Here is a 26709-nt window from a genome sequence, read left to right as displayed (position 1 = left end):
CAAAGCCTTACCTTTTAACTCATCATGACCTATGTAATGACCCCCTAAAGGGTCAGGGCTTTATTCACATGGTTGAGGCTGCCATCTTGACCTTTTTGACTCACTCTGCAGACACCTGCAACATTGCCTTCCATTTCAAACACTACTGTATTTTTCCAGTACTTTACATTTCTTTCCTCAGAAAATCCATTAAGGATAAAAAGACTGAATGGCTGCATAATGTCTATTAGTTGGTAGCCCTTTCTGACTAGAAACATCTCACGAGAGAATTAGCAGGTCCTTCTGTCATTTAGGTAGTACAGATAAAAGAATATCATACAAAGATCTGGTTGCTGGGATGGAGAAAAGAAAGGAGAAACTATTATTTTATTAGCAACCTGGTAGAAAAGAATATAGAGAGCCAATTTGGTGTGGTGGTTAAGGAATCAGGCTAGAATCCAGGAAGACGTGAGTTCTGGTCCCTCCTAGGCACAAAGCCAGCTGGGTGACCTTGGGCCAGTCACTTTCTCTCAGCCCTAGGAAGGAGGCTAACTTCTCAGGGTCTTGGGGGAATATTTCCTCAAATGAAAAGGTGCTGAAATAAATGTATGAGGGAATAGGGGTAATTTTGCTATAAATGTTATATACTAGGGTACAAAGTTCTTTTTATATCTGACACATGTAAAATGGTGAGCATAACCTCCTAAAATACTCTCAAAAAAAGTGAGTTTCCAGATATATATCAGAGCACAAAATACAATGTTAGAAACAGTCCTTGGTATTTCTAAAAAATTATTTATTTGATAGCAAAACTAGTTGTGCACATAACAAATGTTTTATTTATATCAAACTTTTAAAACATTAGTTTTATATATTGCACTTTTTTGTTGTTTTCAGCAAATAAAGTGCACAAGAACAATTGCACATATGGTAGGTTCTTGAAAACGCATGGAAATGATTATCAGAATTAAAGTTTGAAGCCTCCAAACAAATTTCAGTTCTACAGAATTCCGATGCTGTCCTGATGGAAGGCAAGAGCAACTTCAGAGGAATTCATAACACAAACCTTCATTTAGTGAAGATGATACATTCCAAAGATGATACTTCATTACAAATATGCAGTTCATAAACTTTATATTCAAAAACCACAATCCAACAATGAAATGTACTAAACTTCATTCTGAATTGAAGCCATCATATTTACAGGAGTCTAATATTCTAGTATTATATTCTATTCTAAGATTTCTAAGATTTTTGCAGGTTTTTGACCTTCCAATTTCACAGAAGAATCAAATCCTGTACCTCTCCTGTCACCACAGATGTATCAAGGCCATCAGGAGCTCCCCCCCAAAAAGCAGGGAGAAAAATCTTAAGTTATACAACATACACGAGTAAAGAATTTAGTTGGAATTTAATTTAGTAGCCATATCCAAATGTCCACAGACTTAATTGCTGAAGGATATCAGGCTGTTGCCAATAAATAAATAAATAACCCTTGTCACAAGTCTCCCCTAGATAGAAGGGCAGTTGCAGATCTAATCAGCACAAAAAAGCCATGGAAAAGTGCCATATAAGATAACTGTGTAGAGCAATAATTTTATAGGAAAACATATGATAAGTCCCAAGTGCTACTTATACTGGGAAAACAGCATACATCAGTGTTGTCCAAACTTGGCCACTTTAAGATGAGTGGACTTCAACTCCCAGAATTCCCCAGCTAGCATGGCTGGCTGGGGAATTCTGGGAGTTGAAGTCCACTCATCTTAAAGTGGCCAAGTTTGGACAACACTGGCATACATGGAATGGGCTGTTGCCCATACATGATGCACTGCAGCCACATTTACTCACATAGTAAAGTGGTTGAGAAAAGTCAGATCAAAATTATAGTAAGAATCAAGAGATGGATTTTTCTTCTCTGGAAAGTGCAAATTTTATGGGGTCTCTATAACTTGTGACGGCCGAGATAATAGAGTGCTATAAAACACTGCTTACATTTCAGTTTGGTCTCGTCTGGAATGGATCAAATTCAGACCCAGGAATTTTTGGTAAAATTTTGCATTTTGCTATTATGAGGTGTTCATAAATGCAATGGCCTTTTCATTGATACAGTATTTGAAATTGGTTATCATTGTGCCCCTTTTTATTTGTAGATTTCTATAATTCCTGCTGTTTATGCTACATGCCTGTATATTTAGAGTCTGGTTAACCTCATCTTCCATGTTCTGATTAAGATTTCTTTAAAATACAGAAAGTGCATTATCTGTATTTATAAAACAATGTAATACTTCTTTATTTACTATATGTACTTTTGCAACAAAAACAACAGTGACTATCACCCCAAACAAAGCATTATTGCCCATTTGGAGATATTTCATGCAGTACAGTTTGAAAAAGTATTTCTTTAAATTGTAATTGTAGTTTTTAGAGGAAGAAAATTTCTATTCATATTAAGGCAATATAAATAGGCATACATACATACACACAAAAAATTAAAAACAGCATTACTACTGAACACATACTAATCCCAGTTTATGCTACAAAAATGCATACACACAAACATTAAGTTAAATGAGAGAAAAATACACAGGCAGTAATTACAATCATGTGTTTCTATTAAATTTTTCATGGAGCAGTATTAATTCCAAACAGCAGCATTAATTTCATGGATTATACCATTGTTCATTGCCAGTAATTTCATTAAAACTTACCCATTTTTAGGCATCTAAATTTCTAATCCTCAGCCTGCCAAAGTGCAGTGTGAAATTAATACCATTCAAAGAAACATGCAACAGTATCAGCACAACTTTGGTATCTTACACAGAATCTGTTTAGTAGGGTTACATTTTGCTGTCCATAAAAATAAGCCAGAGAAACAGTGTACTGACTGGACTGGGGTGAGTTACATTCAGTGGAGGCAGTTGTACAGACCAGTCCATTCTTCCATCCCCACTTTTTTCATTAGGACTAAACCCTCTGATGTCCAGAGACAATATGATCTGAATTTTAGCTGCCTACTGAAATTTCTAAAATAATGATGTAAGATATTCCAGGAAGATATTCCAAATTTATTTATTTATTTAGCAAATTTATATAGTGGCCCCTCACAAAAAGTGACTCTGGGCGGTTTACAAGCATTAAATTATGTATATAATTTAATTATATACATTATATTAATAATGTAATTAAAATTATATCACAATATAAAAACATCAGACATAAATAAACAGCATTTTTTTAAAAAAACATAAAGGAATAAAAACATAAAAGAACCCCAAGATAGCTGGAGGACAACCATCATTTAGCTTCATTCAACCACTTATATGGAGTCAAGGGCAGTCCTTAAAGAAGAAATACAATGGGCTTACTGTTATGTACATTTATTTGGATTTGAGGTTTAAAGTAGGCTGGCAAGACAAAGATCTCCTGAAAATAAATTCTAACACACTGTTAAAAAAAATCCTAAAAATGGCTTGAAGGAAGTGCCATAATTCCAAAAGAATACATTAAATAGCACCATATTATAAAAGAAGAGAGAGAAACAGCATCTGAACTGCTCAGGGTACACATAGGATTACTCTAATAAAGCAAACTCAGAGGTAAGGTTCTATGATGCCTAAAGGCAAGTGCAAATCCTTACTTCTTGCAGCTTTACTTCTTTGTTAAATACAAATGACATAAGCACATTTCGAAAAACTCACATTTTATCTCTCATGGCATAAGAGCCAATAAATTATTTCAAATATTTTCTAAGAAGAAAAAAAATCCAGCATTTTATAATTACTGGGATATGAGGGAAATGTGAAGACAATAAGGGGAGAAAATAAATTCTTGTGAATATCACCATTCACACTTCAGTAAGAATATAGTTCTTCATTTGTGAAGCTAATCACAAAAGGGTGAGTTAATTGGCTCTTTTGCTGATTTAACTCATGTATTCAATGCCATGAAAGCAGCCATACTAATTGTCTATATCCTGTAGCCAATTCTGTGGACCAAAATTACAAATCCCTGTTTTTCATAGGGTTGTTTTGCTTTCTTGGACATGTTACACAATTCCTTAAACCCATGGGGCCTATCTCATTCCTCTTCTTCTTTTCATCTATTTCAAGTACACAGAAAAACAGAGTTCAGTGAAAGATAAAGATAGCCATCAGCCAGGACAATCATAAAGTAATAAGGTTTGCAATCTGCACCCTGATTAGTAGATTAAATCAGAAGGAAATCTCAACATTCCTGAGATTTCTGTTTGCACTTGCGAGATGCATACACCAACAATTAAGAGAAGGGTTTGAAGGGTCCATGTTCTCTGAGCAGAAGACACTTCTGCTCATTGGATAAATGCTTTATCCTTTTCTCTTTGCAGGGATAGGGCAGCAAACAGGGATGACATTGCTTGTTTGCCCAGCATTAGGAAAATGGCTTTCCATTCCAGCTAGACCTTAGAAGACACCAAGGGCATCCATTTTAGTCACAGCATTTGTGAATTGTGAATACCCTTGTGAATTCAGCTTTCAAATACTGCCTCCCAGAACCATGGCAAACACTTGCCAACAGCTACTTCTTTTTCAGCCAAAGGAAGCTTTGCACAAGGAAGCCCCCCCTTTTTTTTAGACAAAAAAAACTTAGAATCCATTCACCCAAGAGCCTAAAATTGAGTGCTGCTTATATATGGTGTGGTTTCACTTTTTTCTTTGTAACTATCCTTGGAGAAACTGTTCTTTTTGACCATGTCTTCAGCCCACATGGGTTCAATAGGAATTTCTATGACATCTTTTTTATGGAAGACTTTCTTCAGTGATGGAGAAAAGCTGCCTATTTTTTCAGTATAACCATTCATCTGGGAAAGAAAAGCTTCCTGCTGGCTGCAGCACAACTGAGGATCACAAGATTTGGAGATACATGGTGTACTGCACAGGACCTCAGGACTCTTGTGGTCTAGGTACTCTGGCTGGATGGTCACTGAATGGATCCCTTCTTCGTGGAACACCTCTCTGATTTTGTATGAAGCAACTGGGTAGTCAGAAGTAGAGTGACACTTGATGTGGAGCGTGGCAATATTCTTCCCCTTGACAAATTCCCAAACGTGCAGCTCATGAATGCTGCTAACCCCTGGCACTTCCAGTAATTTGTTTGCTAGGAAAAAGAAAAAATGCAAACAAGGAGATAATCAAATCAGATTTCATCCAAGTTCCATAGTATTCCATTCATTATTTAACTGCAGCTACAAACACAAAGAACGCCTCTTAGAATGGGGAGTGTAAGAACCTGGTCATAACTTCTCCAGACTGTACAAAACATAGGGCTGAAACACCAGAAAGCAGCCCCAGCTGAAACATTAACTCCATGTCTGCCTCTGGCTAATAGTGCAATAGTTTCCAAGTAAGAAATAAGGAGACAGAGCCTGTTGGATGAGACTTGTTGAAATTCCTCTTGCCAACAATAATAATTACATTGGAAGAAGCAGAAGCAGGTCAACTTCCACTGCCTAGTATCCTCCAGATTGTCTGGGAATTATGGGAGCTGAATGGGAACTAGAGGGTACCAGGATGAACTAAGTCACAAAATCACCCAACCATATGACCCAGTAAACTACAGCCTGGAAAAACAGTGACAGGGACTTTGTTCTGAAAACAACTGAATGAATTAAAAGTGAAATTTCAAAAACAGACCCTCCTAAATAACAGTATATATATATATGTATCGGGTACCAGCACCATTTGTTAGAATCCAGTAATAAATATTTATATGCATGACCCACATAAAGCTGAAAAAAAAAACAGTATCAATTTGTAACGTATCAATTTTTTTTTTCAGTCCTGCTTTGGAGAATATCCCTCAGAAAAACTGAAGAATCGCATTGTTCTGCACCTTGATATATTTCATACAAAATGTGGATTGATTCAGCAAGCAAACATCATTCCAAAACTCCAATTTCAGAGGGGTGAATTCAAAAACAAAATCAACCGTAACAATTTACATATGTCATAAATATGGGTATTGTGATCCATACTGCAAAACAATAAACCAATCTATTTATATTAGTAGTTATGGGCTACAAATGTCTATACCTTTGTATAGGAATTTCTGCAAACAACTTGATTCCTGCTACGTGGCCTATTCTCAAAATACTCTACATCCTTTTACTAATCCTCTAAGATTTGAGTCATGTTGCTAGGAAATACCACCATGTGATCCTTGAGCATGTAATGCTGCAGTGGGTGTATTAATCCAAGAATATCATTTCCAAGAACAACACCAGCTTTTAAGGGACATAACAGTCCAAAAGCAACTTACTCAATATTTGCATATTCACACTCTTGGGAACCATTTGCAGCAAAATGGTTGCCGTCTCCTTGATAAGTGGAAAGGCTGAGGACAGTATGATAAAGACCATAATGATGGTCAGGCTGGGATCAACGTAACACTGCCAATTACATGGTGTGTTCTCATCCAGAGGAAGCGCATAGAATATTGAAGCTGCAACCACAACAATAACTGAGCCAAGAGCATCTCCCATCACATGCAAAAGGACACCTGAAACAAAGCATAAGGAAAACATTAGCTCTGAAGATGAAAAGAGAAAGCTTGGATAACTGTATTATTTACTTGGAATACATAAGATTCCAAAATTCTAGTATAAACTTGTATAGACAGCAACCATAAATAAGAACAGGTCATCTCTAATTATGGCTCCTTCATTCTGGAGAAATCCTTCATCCCTGCCAAAGTACCTCTGATGTTCAAGGCTTCAGACTTTTTTTCTTTTTTCTGTTTCCCATCCTCTTTGGGCTTTTTCTCGGTATCTGCAGAATCACCTGCATTCAAAGAAGAAACGCTGTGTTGTGTATAAGTTCTACAAACAGAAAGAAACAAATCTTTTCAAAACCAACTTACCTTAAATACTGACACTCAGAACAAGCAAGTTGCCTATGACTCTCTCACACTTGCATACGCTCTATAATTATAAGCCAACAAGGCAATGGCCAAAACGGAATGGGATTGTTTTAACAATACTCCCAAAGACCACCTTACACAGCCTGGCATCTGCAATCTCTTCCATACTGTTGTAGTTTAGAAAAATGATTTATAGTATCAAAGGACCATGAAAACAAACACTAAATGACACAACGATTGCTTCAGTTTATCTACTTTAATGTTGCAAATACGATTATATCTCCAGCTTTATTCAGCAGTAGTCTGTTATACATATATTATATTCTGCCAATGCGTTATGATACCTATAATGTACTGTATATACATAATTAATGTACTGTATATTATTATACAGTACATTATTCTTTCCCAATAATATTTATTGGGAAATAGAAATAAAGAAGAAAGAAGAGAAAAGGAAGTGCTGGGGAAAAAGCAAGAATAAGGGAAGGGGGAACCTACATAGCTAGAAGCAGAGAGAAAGTTGCAAAGATTAGTAGCTCAAATAAGGAGGAATGGCCCAAAAAGTAAGAATGAGGGGAGTAAAGAGGAGCTGACAAATAGAATAATCAGATAAGAGTGAATAGAATCAACAGTTTCAAAGACACCCATCAACACACCTCCCAAAAGACAAATGGGAAATAAGAAAGGAAGGATGAAAAATGACCAGAGAAGATCCCAAAAGGCAAAGAGAAATTGGGTGAAAGGAAAAAGGCGAACGAGGGCTGGAGGGAGACAGAGAAAAGACGGCAGATGAAAGGGAGGCGGGGAGGCGCCGCGAATGTCGAGGAAGGGGGCAACCGAGAGGCACCTGCTGCTCCTATGCTCAGAGCCCCCGGGGCGCCCTCGTCGCTCTCTTTCACGATCCCCTCTAAGGCGGACGAGCTGCCAGGAAAGGCCCGGGTTTGGCTCTCGTCCTCGTGGCTAAGCCGGGGCGGGGGTGGGGGCGGCGAGCCCCGACGGCGGCGGCCGCAGCAGCTGCAGCCCCAGTCCTGGAAGACGAGGAGACCCACGAGATTGACTGCCAGGCCGAGCGCGCCTACCACGAGGATGAGCGCAGCATCGCGGATGGCCTCCGGCCTCACCAGCCGCTTCACCGCTTCCACCAGGATGGTGAAGTAGAGGGCGGCCAGGAAGACGGCGTTGCTGAGGGCGCCCACCACCTCGGCCCGTCCGGAGCCATAAGAGGCGGCGGGGCGGCGTCGGCGTTGGCGAGAGAGGCGCCCTGTGGCGATGCCCACGCTCAGAGCGATCAGGTCGGAGAGCATGCTGAAGGAGTCGGAGACCAGCGCGATCGAGTTGCCCACGTAGCCCGACACCAGCTCGGCCACGAAGAAGCCCGCTGTCAGGGCCAGCATGAAGATCAGGCGGCACGTCTGGCCCGTGTAGCGCCCCATGGGGAGAGCTGGCACTGCCGCTCTTCACCAGAGCCGACTTCTTCCAGGGCCCGCCCCCAGGCCAGGCTGTGGGCTGCAGCAATGGGGTCGCCTCACGCCTTCCTCTCCTGCGAGCGGACCGTGCCTTTGAACCCGCGACAAGTGGCCAGGCGAAGGAGCTCTTGTGACTCTGCGTTTTCCTTTATAAAGGCGCGGTGAACGCCCTTTATTGACAGTTCCCGGGAAGATTTGCAGGCGTGGCCTGGGCATTTTTTTTTAATCCATAACCATAAAGATATGGGGTGCTTACTTTCAATCTTTTAAAAATTTGAAACGGCAGAAATTTTGTGAGATAAGAAAGAGGTTGGGCGATCTTGTGAAATTTTAATTAAGAATGCCAATATCTCCTGAGAGCAAGTGAGAATGATTTAGGAATTTACATCAGAGCTTGTCTGCAAACAGTCTTTTGGACGTCTAGAGGTTTGCATATGACAAATTATATCAAATCAAAATTTTATTACTGTCATTGACCAGAAATATTCTCCTATCTCAAGTTAGAGGCCATTGATGATTCTCATTAATTGCTGCTTGGATTTATATCACTAATTACTTCTTTTAAAACTTGATTTGCAGATCCCTGATAAGGATCAGTTCTTACATAGACAAAGGTATCCTGGCAGATAATTACAATGAATGTTCAATAGATTCTATTTTAGAAACATGATTCTGAGTCAATATGCATTAATTTCTCAGAAAATGGATTAGCATAACCATCTCAACAGTTAAGGTACTTCCATTACTATTTTGAAATCTCTCTAAAATTATCATACAGCTTAGCAAAACTGACACATCATATAAAACTATGAAACTGGAGAGTGTAGGATACCACCAGGTTCATCCTGGCCCCGTATTCCTCAAAATTTTCATTAATTACTTAAATTTAAAAAATATTTATTTATTTATATTTCAAATTTAGACACCGCCCATCTCACAAGGAAGTGACTCTGGGCGGTAGATGGAACACTTCTCAAATTTTCATTTAATACAACATTGAGTGGGATAACTAATATTCTATAAGGTAAAAGTAAAATTCAGAACCCACTTGATAGCTTAAAATAAAGGGCTGAAAATAACAGAATGAAATTTAACTGAGACAAATGCAAAATTCTTCACTTAGCAAACATAAATCAAATGTAAAGGCACAGATTGGGGAAGTTCCCAGCTTGGCATTAGTACTTGTGAAAAAAAATTCTTGGTATAATTAGTTGCACATGGAATATAATTTGACAGTGTGAAGTGGATGCAAAAAAAAAGGCAAATTAAATTTTAGGTTGTCGCAACAGGTTTAGGTTTTTGTAAATCAGAGAAGTAATAATAGTTTCACTCTACTGGGAGAACTGAGTCCAGTCCTAGGGACCAGACTTTAAACATTCAGATATATTGAGAGGAGCAACTCTGATAATCTGTGGCCTAGAAGATCTTTCCTGAAGGATCTGGGAACATTTAGCCTTGAGAAGAAAAGACTGAGGGGAGGATGAGAATTTGATAACTCTATTTAAGTGCCTGAAAAGATATCACACAAAAGAAAGGAAAGATCTGTTGTCTGTCATCCCAGAGCACAGGGTACAGAATTAGTGACTTAAGTCATAGGAGGACAAATTATGGTTGAATGTTAACAAAAACATCCTAACAGTAGCAGTATTTTGACAATGAAACCAATTACCTAGAGAGATGGTGGGTTCTCCTTCACTAGATGTGTTCAGTTAGCGGACAGACGGCTACTTATTGTGAAAATTTTCATTGGGATTCCTGCACTGAATAGAAGGTTCCACCTGATAGCCTAAACAATCTCTTTCAACTCTTTGATTCAATGAAATAGATGAATGGAGGGTTTGATCCACTCTTGCACTTTCCATTTATAGAAAAGACTACAATCAAGCAGAAAGTTCTGTTGAAAGAATGGGGTAGACATTTTTTTTCTGAGTCCTTCAGTCAGCTCCCTCACTACTACTAGTTCTACTCTTCTTCAGGTTCCTACAGCCCTACAAACAGATTTAAAACCTTAGAGGAACCTAGTATTTTTTTTCTGTTACACCAAAAGTGTGTCTGCACATGAAAAAGATGAAATTTCACAAGTAGAGATGAAATATCATATGGAAGCATTATCTCTGGTTTTATTCATGTTCCAGCAGATGGTAGAGGCATTCAGAAGAAAGCCTATGATATATATGTGCAAGTTGATACAGGAATTTGGGACTGAACCTTGTTGAATAGTGTTGGGCCCTTAATCTAATATCACATTGATCTGATTTCAGAAGATCTCTGCAAAAAGGTCTCTAGAGTGATTTATCCCTTCCCTCACACCCATCTGCCAAGAATGGAAGAAGAAAGAAAATGCCATCCAGAAGAGAGAGAAATTTTCCATAATTTACTGGATTCACATATCACACTAAATTATGCTTTGTTTAACTGTAGATTATTGAATAAATGAGGGTTGGATTCAGGCAATAAAAAGCCATGGCCAAACAAACTATATTATAATTTAGTACAACATATGACCCTAATCAGAAAGAAGGGATGGCTTTCTCTATCATTGGCGGTAATCTTTTATGAAACTCTCTATTGGAAAAAGATTGTTCTTCCCTGATGTGGGACTATAAAGGTAACCATCAGCATTTGTAACGTACATCAAATCCTGCATTCCTGGAAAGGGAGTCTTGTACTTGTAGTTCAAAACATCTTTGTCATGTGTTTGACATTTGAAATCCTTTTCATATACACCCAAAATATGTGAACTTTGGTACCAAAGAGTGACTATGCAAGGTGGCATGCTCTTTCAATCATAATATCTCGATTTTTAAAATGATTATAGCTGACTTGCAGACTTGTCTGACATCTATACAATCACCAAATCATTAACTACTAGAAAGGGATATCAATATGCCCTTGGACCTCACCAAGTTGCAGAATTATCACTAAAGTCAGAGGGTGCAGAAAGGTCAGAGAGTGCAAAATAGTCAGGGAGTGCATAAACTTTCCAATATAGCCTTTAAAATCTGCTTCCACAGCTCCTGATCTGCAAGGAGTAGAGGCCCATGTATTATCTAAGTAATGCTAATAGTTTGCTTAAAGACCCCTGACCCAAGCAAAACACTCCAATTTTGCAAATAAGCTTTTTCCACAAGAATGATTAAGCAAATAAAATTCATCTTCTAAATACTTACGTCAGGGATGCCCAAACTTTCAGCAGTCAGGGGTCTTTTTATTTAATGTTTTCAGTGGGCAAGGACCACAATGGGCAATTATGTCATGTGGCGGGGGGGGGTATGCACTGTGGCACGTTGGTTGAGGTGATAGACCTGGACTTGGGAAATCTAGGTTCAGCTTCACCTCAATCTTCAAAGCCTATTGGGTGACTTTCGGCCAATCATTCTCTGCCCAATATATTGAGGGAAATTAGAAGGAGCTGCCTTGAGCTTCAAGAGGAAATGTGAGATATCTCTCTAACAAAACATGACATATTTGTGGAGAGCTAACTCTATTTTCAAGGAGGCTTCTGATACTGATCCCTGTAGGATTTTTCAATGAGGAACCTTTGATAAGCATCTGTTCTGAGGAAACTTAAAGTTCTATGACATGAATCCACCGCTTCCTACTTGGAAACACTGAAGAGAATAAGCCTAGATAATACACTTGATTAATAACACAATAGCAGCCAGGGACTATTTGTTTTCCCCCCAAGTTCTGTTTAGTTTTATTTAATTTTGTTTTGCTTAACAGCTTTGTTATCTCCCTTGCCTGCAGTAGAATGACTCACAATAATAGTTAAAAGCAGAAAATGTGTACCTTTGGGGCAGTATATAGGCTTGAACAAGTCATATCTAGTGGTATGGCTTCTTTCCAGGCATAGCACTCTATTTGTATGGGCTTGTATGGCTTTTTGGCATAGCTTTGTATGGATGGCTCCTTTCTGAGCATAGCACCCTATTTGAAGGATGTTGATGACTTGGGAGAAAAGTGTTGCTGTATCCTGATTACATATTATGTAAAACTATGAGTGAAATTTGCTATGATGGCTCATGCTAACTGCAGGCAATGCTGGTTTTTAAAAAGGAGTTGGATTTCAACATTTCTGAAGGAAATTTCTCCCAAATCTTTAATATCCTCCTGCAAGTTACAAAATAGCTAATTTAATTTCTAGGAACAGTGAGATGTTGTTTCCCTTTCCCATCCTCCAAAAAAGCAAAGGGTAACATTTAATGAATCACAGTCATGCTCACATACACACACTCCTAGAGCAACAATTCTTTTTGATATGTTTTCTATATATGAAATAAAATATTTTTTAAGACTCACCTACAGCAGGAAAAGGATTCATCACTGGACTATCATTAGAAAAGTAACCTAAAAAAGAAGGAAACAAAGAATGTTTTAATATTCTGTGAATGGCTCTGGCTAACCTCATTGCACTGGGCACAGCAGTGTTATGGCTTCAGAATGTAACTGATGTGTTGGTAGAAGAGATATCATGCTTTTCCTTTTAAGTAACTATATCCATAAGTTAACTATGGAACATCACCTTACTTAATAATGAAGCTGTACGTTTAGTGCAGGTTCTTAGATAGTAGCATTGGGTCTCACACAAAGTACGGGAGGTATTCAAACATAATTTACAAATTTCTCAGTAAGAATGAGAACTTACCTTCTCTATGTATTACACAATAGGATCTGAAGCCAGCTTAGATAGGACTGCATCCCAGTTCCTTCTCAATTTGAATTATCTTACTAATGAAGTTCACGCTTCACATAATTGTCTCATACCAGAGTTTGTTCCTATGACTATATAAGTTGTTAACTGTCACCCATACCTTATGCTTAGAAAGATAAATAATTGACTAAATGAATCAGTTCATGAAATTTAAAGGTGCTTAATTCATGAAATTCAATAGGTGGTTAATCTATGGGCTCAGAGTTTATCCAGCACCTTGAGTATAACCTCCCTACTGAATCTTGCCCAAAGGAGGACTCCCAAATTATAATTTTTAATATGATAAAAAGAAGAAGAATGAAAAACTGAAGCAGTTTAATAAGGAGATTATTAAACTTATATAAAATCAAACATAATTTGCTGGGTGACATCCATTTTGGGTGCGCATCTCCCTATAACATGCTCAAAAGGCAAATGCAACCTTCAACTTCAGAAAGGTTGCATATCCTTAGTATGTAATTTGAGATTTTAAGTGGAAGCAGATACAGTTATGACAAACAAACAAGCAAATTCCATTTAAAACTAACTATTGACACTCTGTACTTTTAATACAAATTTATTTATCTTGACAAACTCATTTTGAGTTTCAATAACCAACTATCAATCTTTACTTCTAAGTATTGGTTATGAAGAGAACAATGCTTTTATTATGCTGCTTACCTGTTTCCACATCTTGGTCTACAGAACCATGGCAGTAACAGCAGTCCATAAAGACAGCATAACTGAGCACGTTGAAGAGCAGACCTATGATTCCGACAATGAGAACAGATAGCGCTTGTTCCGTCTTTTGCGGGTGGAGATACCTCTTCACAGCTTCAATCAGGATGCTGAACATCAGGGCAGTGGCAAAGACAGAATTGCCAAAGGCACCTACTACATCAGCCCGGAGAAAGCCATATGTATTGTTCTTATGCCACCGTATACGACTGAAACGTACGCCAAGCAAGCCAATAATCATGGATATCAGGTGGGACAGGACTGCAAAACCATCAGAGGCTAGTGCAAGAGAATTGCCCAGATATGCTACTGACATTTCTACCACAAAAAGTAGAAAGGTAACAATGGACATAAAAAAAAGCCGGCTGCTTCTTCCTGTGTAGCGGCCCATGGCTTCAACCTTCCTTGGGTTCTCTGCATCCAGAGCAAGAGCTTTAGTAGCACTAGCAAAGATTTCAGCAGTTCTCTCCTTTTTATCATCTTCTGCTGGATATGTTTAGACATTAATTTTTATAAGATGCAATAAAACAATAAATCCCATTTCAAGGGCAATTAAGCAAGAGGTTATCTTGTGAAGACCGCTACACAAGTAATACGTAAAGGAAAATGCTATCTGCCTCCTCTACGGTTACATGCTGGTTGTTTATTTGTGATGATAGCCAAGGTATGAAATTAAGGAGATGTTTGTTTATCTCATTTGGATCTAATGTTTTTAATTAAAGCTAGAATAAATAAGAATACATCTTTGGTTTCATAAGATGTATAGTTGTTTTTCCTTTTTTCTTTTCTTTAAATAGATAGACAGATAGCAAGGAAGAGGGTATTTTTACTGCAGATTCCTCTTCCATTTATTAAGAGATCTTTGCCAAACAACTACAAAACATAACGGAAAGTGTTTTCTCTCTCTCCAGCTACAGTCTGCATTACTTGCTTGGGGTATGTTAGAGGTCAGAGATCTTTACATTACATACATTACATATAAACAAGCAATGCCTTTCCTGTTCCACAATAGCAAAAACATAGATATTAAACAAAAAAACTCCTTTTGTATTGTGTCTTTATATTGAGTATGCTGTAATGTTATTAATTTGGCACATTAGTAGAATGAAGAAAAACTAACAAAAGCAAAAGCTTTACCTGCAGGAATAGATTGCCACTTATACATGTTATACTTGAGAAGGGTTCTAAACATCTGGTTCATTTGACATAGTTGAAATGTTGCTTCAATTGCATTCAGTATTCTTGGCAATTAAATGGTTAAATAGATGTGGAGAAAATGGGAACTTTGGCAATAAGATAGTCTAAGTTCATATTTCTCAAGCTTCTCAAAACTATATCGCTATTTTTTCTGAATTAAAATGGGACACGCATCTTCATTTCTATATATTATTTACAAGGTTGAGAATACCAGTTAATCTTGTATACTTTATAGGAGTGTTGTGGAAATAAATTGAGAAGAAAACCATGTTGACCATGGGAAAAAGTTATAACCAATGCCAGTTCACTGATCTGTATGCAGAAAATCCCATGTTAACTGACTCCGTGACATCTCCAGACAAAGATGGGAAAATCTTCCCTCTTTGAAGTCCTGCTGCCAAGCAAAAACAGTCTAATGAGTCTCTCCAGATACTCTGGAATACCCCTTTCATTACTACTAATAGCTGTCCTTACTGGTAGGGGCTAATGGGAGTTGAAGTCCAAATCAGCAGAAGGGATCCATGTTCAAGAAGGTGGTTGCCCACACTGGCTAGAAGATTATGAAGCCCAATTTATCTATCAGGCACTAGGTATCATCAGAAGATACTATCAGTCATATTTGGAAGGAGTATTCTTAAAATGACCAGGAGCTTCTCTGAGGAAGGGTAGAATATCAATGCATTTTAAAATACCATTTTTCAGTAGACTACTCTGAATTTCTATGAGCAAAATTCATTCTGAATGGGTCTCCTGGTTAGACTATGACAAAACTAGCACAATGACTTAGGCATTTGAATTAGAACTGATTGAATGAACTCCTCACTATAATTGAGCTGGAGCTGAGTAGAAGCTGATTGTTTAGAAACAAGCAATAATCCTGAGCAGCCATTGTGGAATTGTCTGCATGGATGGTTCTTCTGGGCTTACTTAGTTATTAACAGTTACACTTTGTTCTATGAATACAAATATAGGAGGAGAAATAAAAGGAAATACTTCTTCACACAAATTTAAACTTACACATTTACTGCCACAAAATGTGACAATGCCTTTTTAGTAAAATGGCTTTTTAAGAACATTAGAGACATACATTCAAGAAAAGGCTATAGTCTGCTGTCACTCTTTATCAACTCCAAGATATAAAGTTGGAGAGCCACAGCCAAGAGACCTAGTGCTTGCGTGTCTTGTGAAGTTCCAAAAGCATCTTGGTTGGGCAACAGAACACTGGCCTCAATAGGCCTTTGATCTGTTCCTTGGTGCATTAACCAATGTCCTTAGAATGGGAATTTCTGTATGGTAGCAGTTAACAGTTTGAATTATAACGCAGGAGGCTTTCTAATTGTTGTACACCGCCCAGAGTCGCTTTGTGTGAGAAGGCAGCTATATAAATGTGATGAATGAATGAATGAATGAATGAATGAATGAATGAATGAATGAATGAATGAATGAATGAATGAATGATTTTGTCTCTCTCTTACATGAACTCAGCAGGTGGCATTGATCTGCTTTACAGGTGAAGTATTATTTAAGAGTAAATATTCCATAATCTAATGCTATAACTACTACTTATGCACGCTGCAATAGAAGAGTAGCCAAGGAGGTAATGCTTACAATATACGTACACCATTGTATCTGGGTCCAGCTTCAACTTTATATCATAGTCCCTCACATACAGACTGTGCTTAGTCAGCTTCTAAGAGAGTTCCCTCACACTAGACTCAGCTATCTCTGCATGAACCAATTGAACTTGGCTGATTACATTGCTTTGACTTATATTTAGAGATGTGTTGTACAGATGGGACACTCTTCTGCTTTGCACACAAAACAGCTTCACTTAATTCCTCCTTATCCAGTTCCTGTACTGCAATCTGTCCTATCCTTCATCCCTTATCATTGTTCTTCAGGAATCATGGAGAGCCAAGAAAACCTTGTTGCACTAATACAGTGCTACACATTCTTCACTAGATCCAGAGCACCTTAGCTTCAAATAAAGACTTGTCTGAAGAGTAAGGAACTACTAGTGATGCAACTAGGGATGCAACTAGGGATAGAAAAAAGTAATGGGAAACCATAAGGAGTTATTATTCATATCTCATAACTATTGGAACTCCTACTTCCCTGGGTTTCTGGAATGTATCCACTCACAGTGCAAATTTAATATTATAATAATAGAAGATATAAATCTGGATGTTTTTAAATGATTTAAATGTTGAGCCTTTTCTTTTTTAACTGAAGCTTATAAACTAGAACAAGTCTACATGCTCCATGGCAGAATGCCATTCTGAGTCTCTGTCTTCATTATCTGTAGAGTCTGGCAGGTTTTCTGTTTGTTTTGGCAATCCAGATGCAAATATGTTTGAGACAAATTGGTCATTTAAGGTAATGGACACAGTCAGTTATTTAGTACTCTTATGCAAACAAGCCTAAAGTTGTAAAGGTCAGAGTCTTTCTGATGATTACTGGGAATTAGGTCTTCCTAATGCTTTTTTTTTCTCAAGATGAGGCCAATGCCTGAGTAAGTTGAAAATCAGAGACATAATAATTTTGCAAAGTTTTCTTTTAATTCATGTTAATCACTAAGCTGCATTTTCACCATAGAATGTATTTTAAATAGGCTGTTCCTTTATTCCTGGACGAAGATTTCTTGGCCCAGATCCTCATGACAGCACAAAATACTGCTTCATGTTTGGAATTTGATTCAAGCAACTATTTAAATGAACAGTTTCCACTGTAGGACTCAGTCACCCTTTTTGGAGCTAATCATGTAGAAAATTGAGAGAGATTCCTCCCTAGGAGAAGATTTGGGAGAGAGCTAAAAAAATCAGTGGTGTGTTAATTAGGGCACCAATCACTGAAACAGCCTCCCTTCTTCCCACTGGAGATCCAGGTAGTGTCCTGTTTCCTGTTATCTAGAATGTTCATTAAAATGGGGTATTCAGAACAATTTTTGAGCATTAAGAGCATCATCTTGAAGGTCTTGTTTTTAATCCCCCATCAGACAAAATATCTACTATCCAAGATTTAACCATGGATGAAGGCACTGCCTTGACATGTATCACTGAGACCTGACTGAGAATGCAGTTAATCTCTCCCAGCAAGTGATTACTGCTACATCTGGGTGTCTGAAACAGTGCAGAGATACTGTTTGTGTACGATCCACCTGTTTCTCTTGCTGATCTAGTTGAAATGATCTCTGATATGGCGATAGATTTCTTATCTGGGGAACTGGGCAATGTCCGTGCAGCACTTGTCCTGTCAGGAGTGGTCCAGAATTTCCTGTCCACTATGAGGCACATGGAATACTTCCAACTATTATCTGCCCAGGGTGTGGTGCAGGTCACACACTAGATTTAGTACTATGCTTGCCTGGAACTTGCCTGTGGTCTGTTGTCTCTTCTCATCTGTTAGAGAACAAATGAACCCAATGGCATCTTTTTAGTTCCAGAATAATCATACAACCTTCAAAATATGGCAAAAGTTTTACTGCCTGGGTTAGAAAAGTTGACTCCTATATCAGCTGGTTCTCAGTTTGCTTGGCTCAAGGGCACTTGACAGTTTCAGAAGGCATTAGGATTTGATGAACTGCAGCTCCATCACAATGAATTCCTAAATAGTTTCTGGTGTGAAGAACCAAAGGGTAGAAACTGTTATACCTGTATTAACTATACCTTATTGATAAGTAATGAAAAAATGCATTTCCACATTGAGAGAAATGCAGGGCCAGCTCTACTTTTGGCGAGGATGAGACAGGCATTCTGGGAATAAATGTCAAAGATCAGGAATGGCAGGAAGATGCTGAGGAGAAAGCTGTACCATATGATTTGATCTCCATTCCTACTCTGGCCCAGTGCCTTAACGTTAGATAAACAAGATAGGAAAAGTATACGAATCATGACTTCTAGGATTCTTTCCAACCCTTTTACCAGCACTAGTAAATTTGTTATGTGTAATTAAATATTACATATGTTAATGGATGTTTTTTCTCTTGTGCTGGTCGGTGGGTGTTTGTATATGTGCACTGGGCTGCAAGGACTCCTGATTGTGTACCATGCAGGCCGGGGGGGGGGGGGCGGCGTAGCTTAGGAGTGAAACAGTTGGCAGTATTACAAGCTGCTTCCTAGCTGCCTTCACCATAGTGCTGAAGCAGAAAATTATTTTTTTTCTGGGATGTTTTTCTCTACAGCCACAAGCTGGATCTGGTCCATTTTCAGACTTGATCTTTATGTTGCTGGCTTTCTTCCCCTGTACCAGATTTCATCTCATTCTGTTCAGTTTTCAGATGGACAGACAGAGTTATGGGCCCTTTTACATAAGTTCTTTCCAACATTCTGATGTCTGGGAAAGGAAATGCTGAGCCAATACCGTATAAGATTCAATTATCAGCCCGGTTGGCTACTATATACAGACAATATGGGATGGGTGTAGGCAACATCCCATCTGGTCCTTTGCCATATTTTGCAAAATGTCTTGAGCCTGCCTGCCATTATGCCAGAGGCTAATTCAAGTTTGTGGGAGAGGATCTTGCTGAAGAAATTCCCACCAGTGGATTGACTTACTCTGGGATGGAGCAGCTAGTGCTGTGTTTCACATCATGAGCAAACAACCAGATTTCAGCCTAGTTTCCTTTCCTTAGGTTTGTCCAGTCAGAGGTGGTATCTACTAAAATAAAGACTTTATAGACTGTATTCACACAGCACACTTAACCAGGTCAGTTGATTGATTGATTGATTGATCAAATTTATATGGCTGCCCATCTCATAAGAAATGACTCTGGGCAGCGTACAACAATCAGATAAAACAACAAATATATATAAAAACATTATAAAATATGCAAATTAAATATTATTAAAAATAAGAAATATGTAAACCACAAGAATGGAGAGAGTGAGTATATCAACCATAATAGTGGAGCTATCTGAAAATGTCTCCAGTTCCCTGGGACCCCCAGGCCCGGTGATTTAACCAGGTCTTGAGGGACTTCTGGAACATTAACAGGGATGGAGCTAACCTGACTTCAGGGGATGGGGGGAGAATGTTCCATAAGGCAGGCCAGAGAAGGCTCCCTCCCTCCCTCCCACCAAATGCAAGTCCCTAGCAGATGATACCTGCAACATGCCTTCTCTGCCAGATCTAATGGGATGGGTTGATGTAATCAGGGAGAGGCGGTCGCTCAGATAACCCAGTCCCATGCCATGAAGGGCCTTAAAGTTCAAAACCAGCACCTTGAATTGGACCCGGAAGCAAACTGGCAGCCAATGCAGCTCATGGAGCAGAGTGTAACGTGTGCTGTTCTAGGAGCACATATAACTGCCACTGCGTTTTGCACCAGTTGAAGCTTCTGGATACTCTTCAAGGACAGCTCCATGTAGCACATTACAGTAATCCAATCTGGAGGTGATTAGGGCACGAATGATTGTGAGCAGAGCCTCCTGATTGAGGAACGGGTGCAACTGGAACACAACATGAAGCTGTGCAAAGGTCCTCTAAGCCACAACTGCCACCTGCTCTTCAACAGAAGTCGTGAGTCTAGGAGGAACCCCAGATTGTGCACCCAGTCCATGTGGGGCAGTGCAACCCCATCCAGCACAAAAGATGGCATAGTCCTAGAACCACTAAGTCCTAAAACCTAAAGCCACTCAATCTTGCCAGGGTTCAGCTAAAGCCTATGGTTCCCCATCTAATTCTAGAAGTACATTTTTCAAACTAAAAGTAGGTTCTTAGGAGAAGGCAGTCTCTCAAATAACCTGGTCCTATGCCCTGTAGGGCTTTAAAGGTAATCACTAGCACCTTGAATCACACCTGGAAGCCTATCAGGAGTCAGTGCAGTAAGCAGAATAGTAGTGTTACGTGGGCATGGTGAGATGTATCCACAACTACCCAGTCTATTGCATTCTGAACCAATTGAAGCTTTAGGATGGTTTTCAAGGGCAGACCCATATAGAGGTGCATTGCAATAGTCTAATGGGAAGTGAACAAGAGTGACCATGAACAGGGCCTCCCGGTCCAGGAATGGGTGCAAATGGTGCACAAGACACAGTTGTGCAAAGGCTCCCTTGGCCACAGCTGCCACCTGCTCTTCAAGCAGGAGTTGTGAGTCCAAGAGAACCCCCAGATTGCACACCAAATCTGAATGGGTTAGTGCTACCCCATCCAGAACCAATGATGGAAACTCTGCAACTCTTGGATCTGGGGGACCCAAAACCCATAACCACTCAGTCTTAGCAGGATTGAACAGCAACCTGTTCTTCCTCATCCAGACCCTCATAGCCTCCAGACATGGGACAGAACTTCAACAGCTTCACTTGGATAGCTGGGGACAGAGATATATAGCTGGGTATCATCACCATATTGATGATACTTGGACTTCTGGGGCAGGTATGGTGAACTGAAGATGGCTCTGTGAAAGTGGAGCCAATAATTGTAGAAAAGATCAAGGAACCAGTGAGTAGACTGGTTCCCTGGAACCTCTCCAGAAAAGGAGAGGATGGGAGATTGCCCATATGTGCTCTGGATGGCTGCTCCTTGCAAGGAGACCACAGGACAGTGGTTTTCTGTGGATTTGAGTGCTGGATCAGCTATCTTGCTTGCAACCATGGCAGAGACTTTTAAAGGATACTAAGTTCATAAACCTCATTTTCTAATCACTTTCAGAAATGCTTATTAACTATTCTAAAGCTATTAGAGACCTTCAGAATGACAGGCTTGAAAAGTCTTCATTGGGTGGGTTTATCTTCAGCTCTGAACAAAAGAAAAATTAATTACAAGCTTAAGAACTTAAAGAATTTGAAATAAACAGCAAAAAGCTAAATGAGATTTTGATCTAAGAAAGTTATAAACAGATTAAGGGTCCAGATAAATTGGAATATTGACTTTTACTATAAGATTTTGGAATTAACTATAAAAAACTATAAAAAATAAACAACTTCTCATGGGAAACAGACTTATTTTGGTTATCCTGGCAATTGCAAGTCATAACAAAAGATAAATGATGATTTTCAAAACTGGACACTAGAAGGGACTAAAGAGTTTAAGCAGAAGAAAAAAAAAATACAAAGCCTGATATCAGTTAATACTGGGACTTACAGAATGATACAAAATATTATAACATTACAAGAAATAACAAAATATTAAAGGAGATCTTTGAAGAATGAAGCCAGAAGTTAGTAACTACTATATCAAGACTGACAGTAATTATATCTGGCTGTATGGATAGATTATGTCTAAAAGATGTTAATGAAAGAATGACAGATGTGGAACAAATTTTATCTGATAAGATAAAGTACAGAATGTGGAACTACAAATCACAGGCTAAGAGGATGATTTGGAAAAGGATGTTTTACTGAATATACAAAAGAAACTGGCTGAAGTTTTAAAAATTAAGAAGGAAATACAAATGATAAACCAAGCATATGACCTGAAAAATGTTCCAGGTCGAGAGGAGGTTTGGCATAGAATGGAGGGGAACAGAACATTCCAGAGGTCTCCAGAGCATTCTGCTCCCAGACTGAGGAATTCTGCACATCCCTAACTTCAAATCATGATGCTGAACTATTTTAAAGGAAATATAGTTAATCAATATTAAAATAGCTTAACATCATTACAGAAACTATGCATCATTTTCATTAAGGGAAGTAGTTAAGTAACAATGCTGCTTAATGGTCATTACAATGATTATAAAGAATATATTACAGTGGTACCTCGGGTCACGAACTTAATTCGTTCCGCGACTCTGGTCGTGACCTGAATTGGTCGCGACCCGAATCAAATTTTCCCATAAGGTTCAATGTAATTACGGTTAATCCGTTCTGAACCATATGTATTTTTTTTTTAAAACCACAAAAATATGAAACAAAATACAGTACAGTGCAGTACGAAGAAAGAGAACGCTAACCTTGCTTGAGGCGACTTCTGGCGTGGAGGACAGGAAGGCAGGTGGGGAGGCGGTTATTGCTTGGAGGGAGAGTCCCCCTCCCTACAGGAAGCCACGACCATGTGTCACGGCAGGGAAAATGCCCGCGGATCCTGTTCGTCACCCGATGCGGAGTTCGCGGACGGAAGCAAAATTTTGCGAATGGTGCTGTTCGTGACCCGAATTGGTCGTGAACAGAAGTGTTCGTGACCCGAGGTACCACTGTACTAACAAGCTCTACCAAATAATTTTATAAAACTTAGAACAATGTAATCTACACTGCTAAGTATCAACCACAATTTTTGTTTATTTATTATATGAATTTATGTGGCTGCCCATCTTAATCATCTAATTCTGGGCAGCTAACAAATGTAAAAACAGAAAATGAGGACACTCCTACAGATGAAAGTGTTATTCAGAAAATATTGGACTGTGCGGAGATGGATAGATTGATTTTAAAAATAAAAGATAAAAATGATACCGAATATTATCTGATATGGGATAGATTTTATCAATGGCTTGATAAAAGAGGTGGAAGTTAGAAGTTAGAAGATGACTATTATACACAAGTAATACAGGAACTATCTTGATAGTTTAAGTCATTATTATTATTGTGTCGTAAATGATCTATATTGATAAATGAGCTGGTAGGATTATTAATCATAGAAGCATTACTAGACTATATTAATCTTATTATTATTGTTATGAGTTGATCAATGATTTATATGAAGAACTACTTTGACACTTTAAATATTGTAAGTAAAAGATGAACTGTTATGGTGCGAGATAAAACAATGTTAGGAGCAATACTCTGACTTCTTCTTCTTCTTCTTCTTCTTCTTCTTCTTCTTCTTCTTCTTCTTCTTCTTATTATTATTATTATTATTATTATTATTATTATTGTTAAAACAGGGTGAATGATTTATGTACCTGAGAAGGGAACCAGTTGACACTATGTTTTTCTGAGCATTGATACGCAATAAAAAAAAGAGAGAGAGAGAGAAAACAATAAAATGCCAGGTAAAACAAAAACAATAGAAAAGGCCACAGTCGGCACAGAGCAAAACCACAAACTAGGTTCCACTAACATCCTGACCCTAAAGCCTGAAGGGAGAGCGATGTTTTTAAGGCCTTCCAAAAAGCCAACAGGATTGGAGCTGTCTAAACTTCAAAGGGAGGCTATTCCACAGGGCAGTTTCCATAACCTCCAAAACAGGAGGAAGAAGCATTGCATAACACACCTTGAGTTGTACAAAATAAAGATGGGATATTATTATTATAAAAACTAATTACAACTGCCTTGAAAATATCTAAGGAGAGTCAATACAGCTTTAAAGGAATCAATGGCAGATTCAGAACAATTCTACTTTAATGATACTGCATTTCATTCATCCAATTCTTGCCCCTCTTGATCAAACTGATAATGGGAGGGAAATGCCCCTAATTTTTAAGACTTTCAATATCACTGCAATATCATTAAAACAACAGAATTAGGTGAGGGAGAAAAGGGCAATATTTGTGTGTTACATTTAATTTTTTTTTTCTTGAAGATTTATTAAAGCATCATTTATAAACAAAGATAAAAATACATACACTTTTGAAGCAAGCAGATGACAAATGTAGTTTTTGTGTGTCCTTTTCTGGCATTTATACTCTATGCCAAAAACATCTATTAACTCCAACTTCAGGTTTTGGAAAATATTACTTCAAGGTATAGGGATAACACAGTAAAAACGAATATAATAGAAAAAGTTTCAGGTAAATATACATATACGCAATAGTGTATCACATTTTCCAATGCTAAAAAAAAAAAAGGAAAAAATCTTGCCCTCCGATATAATATTCCTTTGGAACTAATCTATATTTGTGAAATGCCTTATCTTCTATGTCAGATTCAGCCGGCATGGCCCGGTATGGCGAAGGCACTGCTCAGCTTCGCCTAAGTCAATTTCGCCGCCCAGGCACAAGCAGAGAAAAAGGGGAAGTGAAACCGCAAGCGGACGCTTTGCTGATTGGCAACAAGTGGCGGCCCTTAACTCAAAACCGCAAGCGGATACTTTGTATCCGCGCAGCTTCCCTCGGGCGCTGCAAACAAAGGAAAGCGCAGTGGCTCGGAAGCGAAGCTATCAGTGTGTGACAGGAAAACCCAGCAAAGACAACAACCACACAACCAATAGACAACAATTAAGAACACAGAAGAACCGGACTGAATCTGCCATTTGGGCAAGGGGGGGGATTACTGTGGGTAATCAGAAACCAAGCAACGGGGCAAAGTGCGGGGACGGGGTAGCTATAGATTACGTTGTAAGATGTGCCAAGCCAACCCTGGCTTTGTTTGTACTTACCTACGTTAGCTTGAGTAAACTTCTTTGCTGAACCCACGTGTCACGAGAGTTTCTCTGAGACGAATGGGGTAAACCTTACATTCTAAATGTTAACCTCCAGAATTAAACCTGCTTCTGTGGAAGAGCGGGCTGCTGAAGGTAACTGCGGGCAGCCATGCTGCCTTCTTTCCCTCCGGTTTGGGCTTTTTCCCCAGCGTCAGCACGGCGGAGTTGCCAATAAACAGCAACTTTGACACAGGTGTGGGAGGAGACACGGGTTTTGGAGCTCCGGAGCCACCAGTAAACAGACACATGCAGCAGCCAAAAGAAAGGAGGCGTTTTTCCTTCAGAGGGAATGGCAGTCCAGGGGAAAAAAAATAAGAAGTATAGAGGCCCAGCAAGGCAAAGCACGATGTGGAAAGGTGCAAGAGCTCTACATGCTAGCCATTAACAGAGGAAAAAAAAATAGAAAAAGTTCCAGAGAGAGGAAAAAAGATAGAACAGGCTCTGTAAGAAGGACACATTGCTGTTTAACAGTATTAGTGTAGGGTATAGTACAGGTAGTCCTCACTTAGCAACTGCCTCTTACAGTGACTGTTCCCAGTTACAGCAGTGATGAAAAAGTAACTTTGTGACCAATTCTTGCATTTATGACCTTCACAGGTCTGTAAAGCAAAGGAAAGCTGAAGTAAAATTGTAAGCACAGTCGCTTAGCAACCGCTTTGCTTAACAAGTGAGTTGCCGGTCCTAATTGTAGTTGCTAAACGAGAACTATCTGTATAGAGGAAACATTGTAATAGCAATGGTAACAGAAGAGAGTATAGGATAAAGGAAGCACTCATATATAAATGTGTAAGTTTTACACATCAGTTTTATAGAATACCTTTGTTTTACAAAATAAAAAGTCTCCCTATCCCTTACAGGGAGATATATAGAAACCGCCTGGCCCAGGGTCCGGTACTTTTGTGTCTCTCTGGAGTCTGGGTCAGTCTAAATGGGTATAGTTTAAAAAAGAATCCGTGACAGCTTTTCCAAGGAAAATGAAGTAACAAATACATATAATTGGTGTTGTATTCAGAAACAGAAATATTTGCAAAATTAAGCCCCTAGGCAAGAATTACTTAGATTTAAGGAGATCGATAAAATTAAAGCTAGCAAGAGGGAGAAAAATCACTCCATTATGAATTTTGTTTGGTGAGGTTATATCAAATATCTCTCAATCTCTTATGGTTGCTCCTAAATCCCTGAATTTAAGCAGTCTCACAGATATTAGCCAGGCATTCATACAATATAAACTAGAACTTGCCAACAGTATAAAAATCCAGACAACTTAAACCTCCAAAGATAAGGGAAAAAGTGGTCCATATTAACTGAACATAAGGTTGCCTGAATTGTACAGTTAAAGCTAACTGATAAGACTACTGTGAAATGCACTGAATTGTTTTGTAATATAAGGATTTCTATCTTGAGCCTGATATTCAATACTGAGGTCTCCATTGTATTTATTAC

At 38.7% G+C, this 26709-nt stretch overlaps 1 protein-coding gene across 3 annotated transcripts; it reads right to left on the bottom strand.

Annotated features, from left to right (window-relative positions):
- Positions 1–759: 759 nt before the first annotated feature.
- Positions 760–14227, bottom strand: SLC30A10 (solute carrier family 30 member 10). Of its 3 annotated transcripts, none has more exons than XR_015797235.1 (5): positions 7724–9080; positions 6711–6794; positions 6274–6513; positions 1767–5112; positions 760–1649 (listed from the first exon to the last, which is right to left on the bottom strand). XR_015797235.1 is itself a non-coding variant. In XM_015889107.3 (5 exons), exons 1-5 carry the CDS (start codon positions 14162–14164, stop codon positions 4625–4627), a joined length of 1308 nt encoding a protein of 435 aa, XP_015744593.1. In that variant the 5' UTR covers positions 14165–14227; the 3' UTR covers positions 1714–4624. The 3 variants fall into 3 exon arrangements, 2 of the variants coding, with proteins under 2 accessions (XP_015744593.1, XP_007434395.1); XM_015889107.3 differs by lacking the exons at positions 760–1649; positions 7724–9080 and adding exons at positions 12645–12692; positions 13717–14227 and having other exon boundaries at positions 1714–5112; XM_007434333.4 differs by lacking the exon at positions 760–1649 and having other exon boundaries at positions 1714–5112.
- Positions 14228–26709: the final 12482 nt, after the last annotated feature.

The sequence above is a fragment of the Python bivittatus genome, unplaced genomic scaffold (genome assembly GCF_059951505.1).
Source record: "Python bivittatus isolate LINGU-HERP-01145 unplaced genomic scaffold, Pbiv_v1 ctg000020_np1212, whole genome shotgun sequence".
In the NCBI taxonomy this organism is placed as follows: domain Eukaryota; kingdom Metazoa; phylum Chordata; class Lepidosauria; order Squamata; family Pythonidae; genus Python; species Python bivittatus.
The sequence above is the reverse complement of the archived record's forward strand: the minus strand, read 5'-3'. Positions and strand labels throughout refer to the sequence as shown.

Bases quoted from the DNA above. Each gene is read 5' to 3' on its own strand.
- SLC30A10 (XM_007434333.4), bottom strand. From the start codon at position 8,309: ATGGGGCGCTACACGGGCCAGACGTGCCGCCTGATCTTCATGCTGGCC. The intron at 6,795-7,723 runs GTGCCTCTCGGT...CTTTGAATGCAG, and splicing joins TCTGAGCATAGGAGCAGCAG to GTGATTCTGCAGATACCGAG. The intron at 6,514-6,710 runs GTACTTTGGCAG...GCTTTGTTTCAG, and splicing joins TGAAGCCTTGAACATCAGAG to GTGTCCTTTTGCATGTGATG.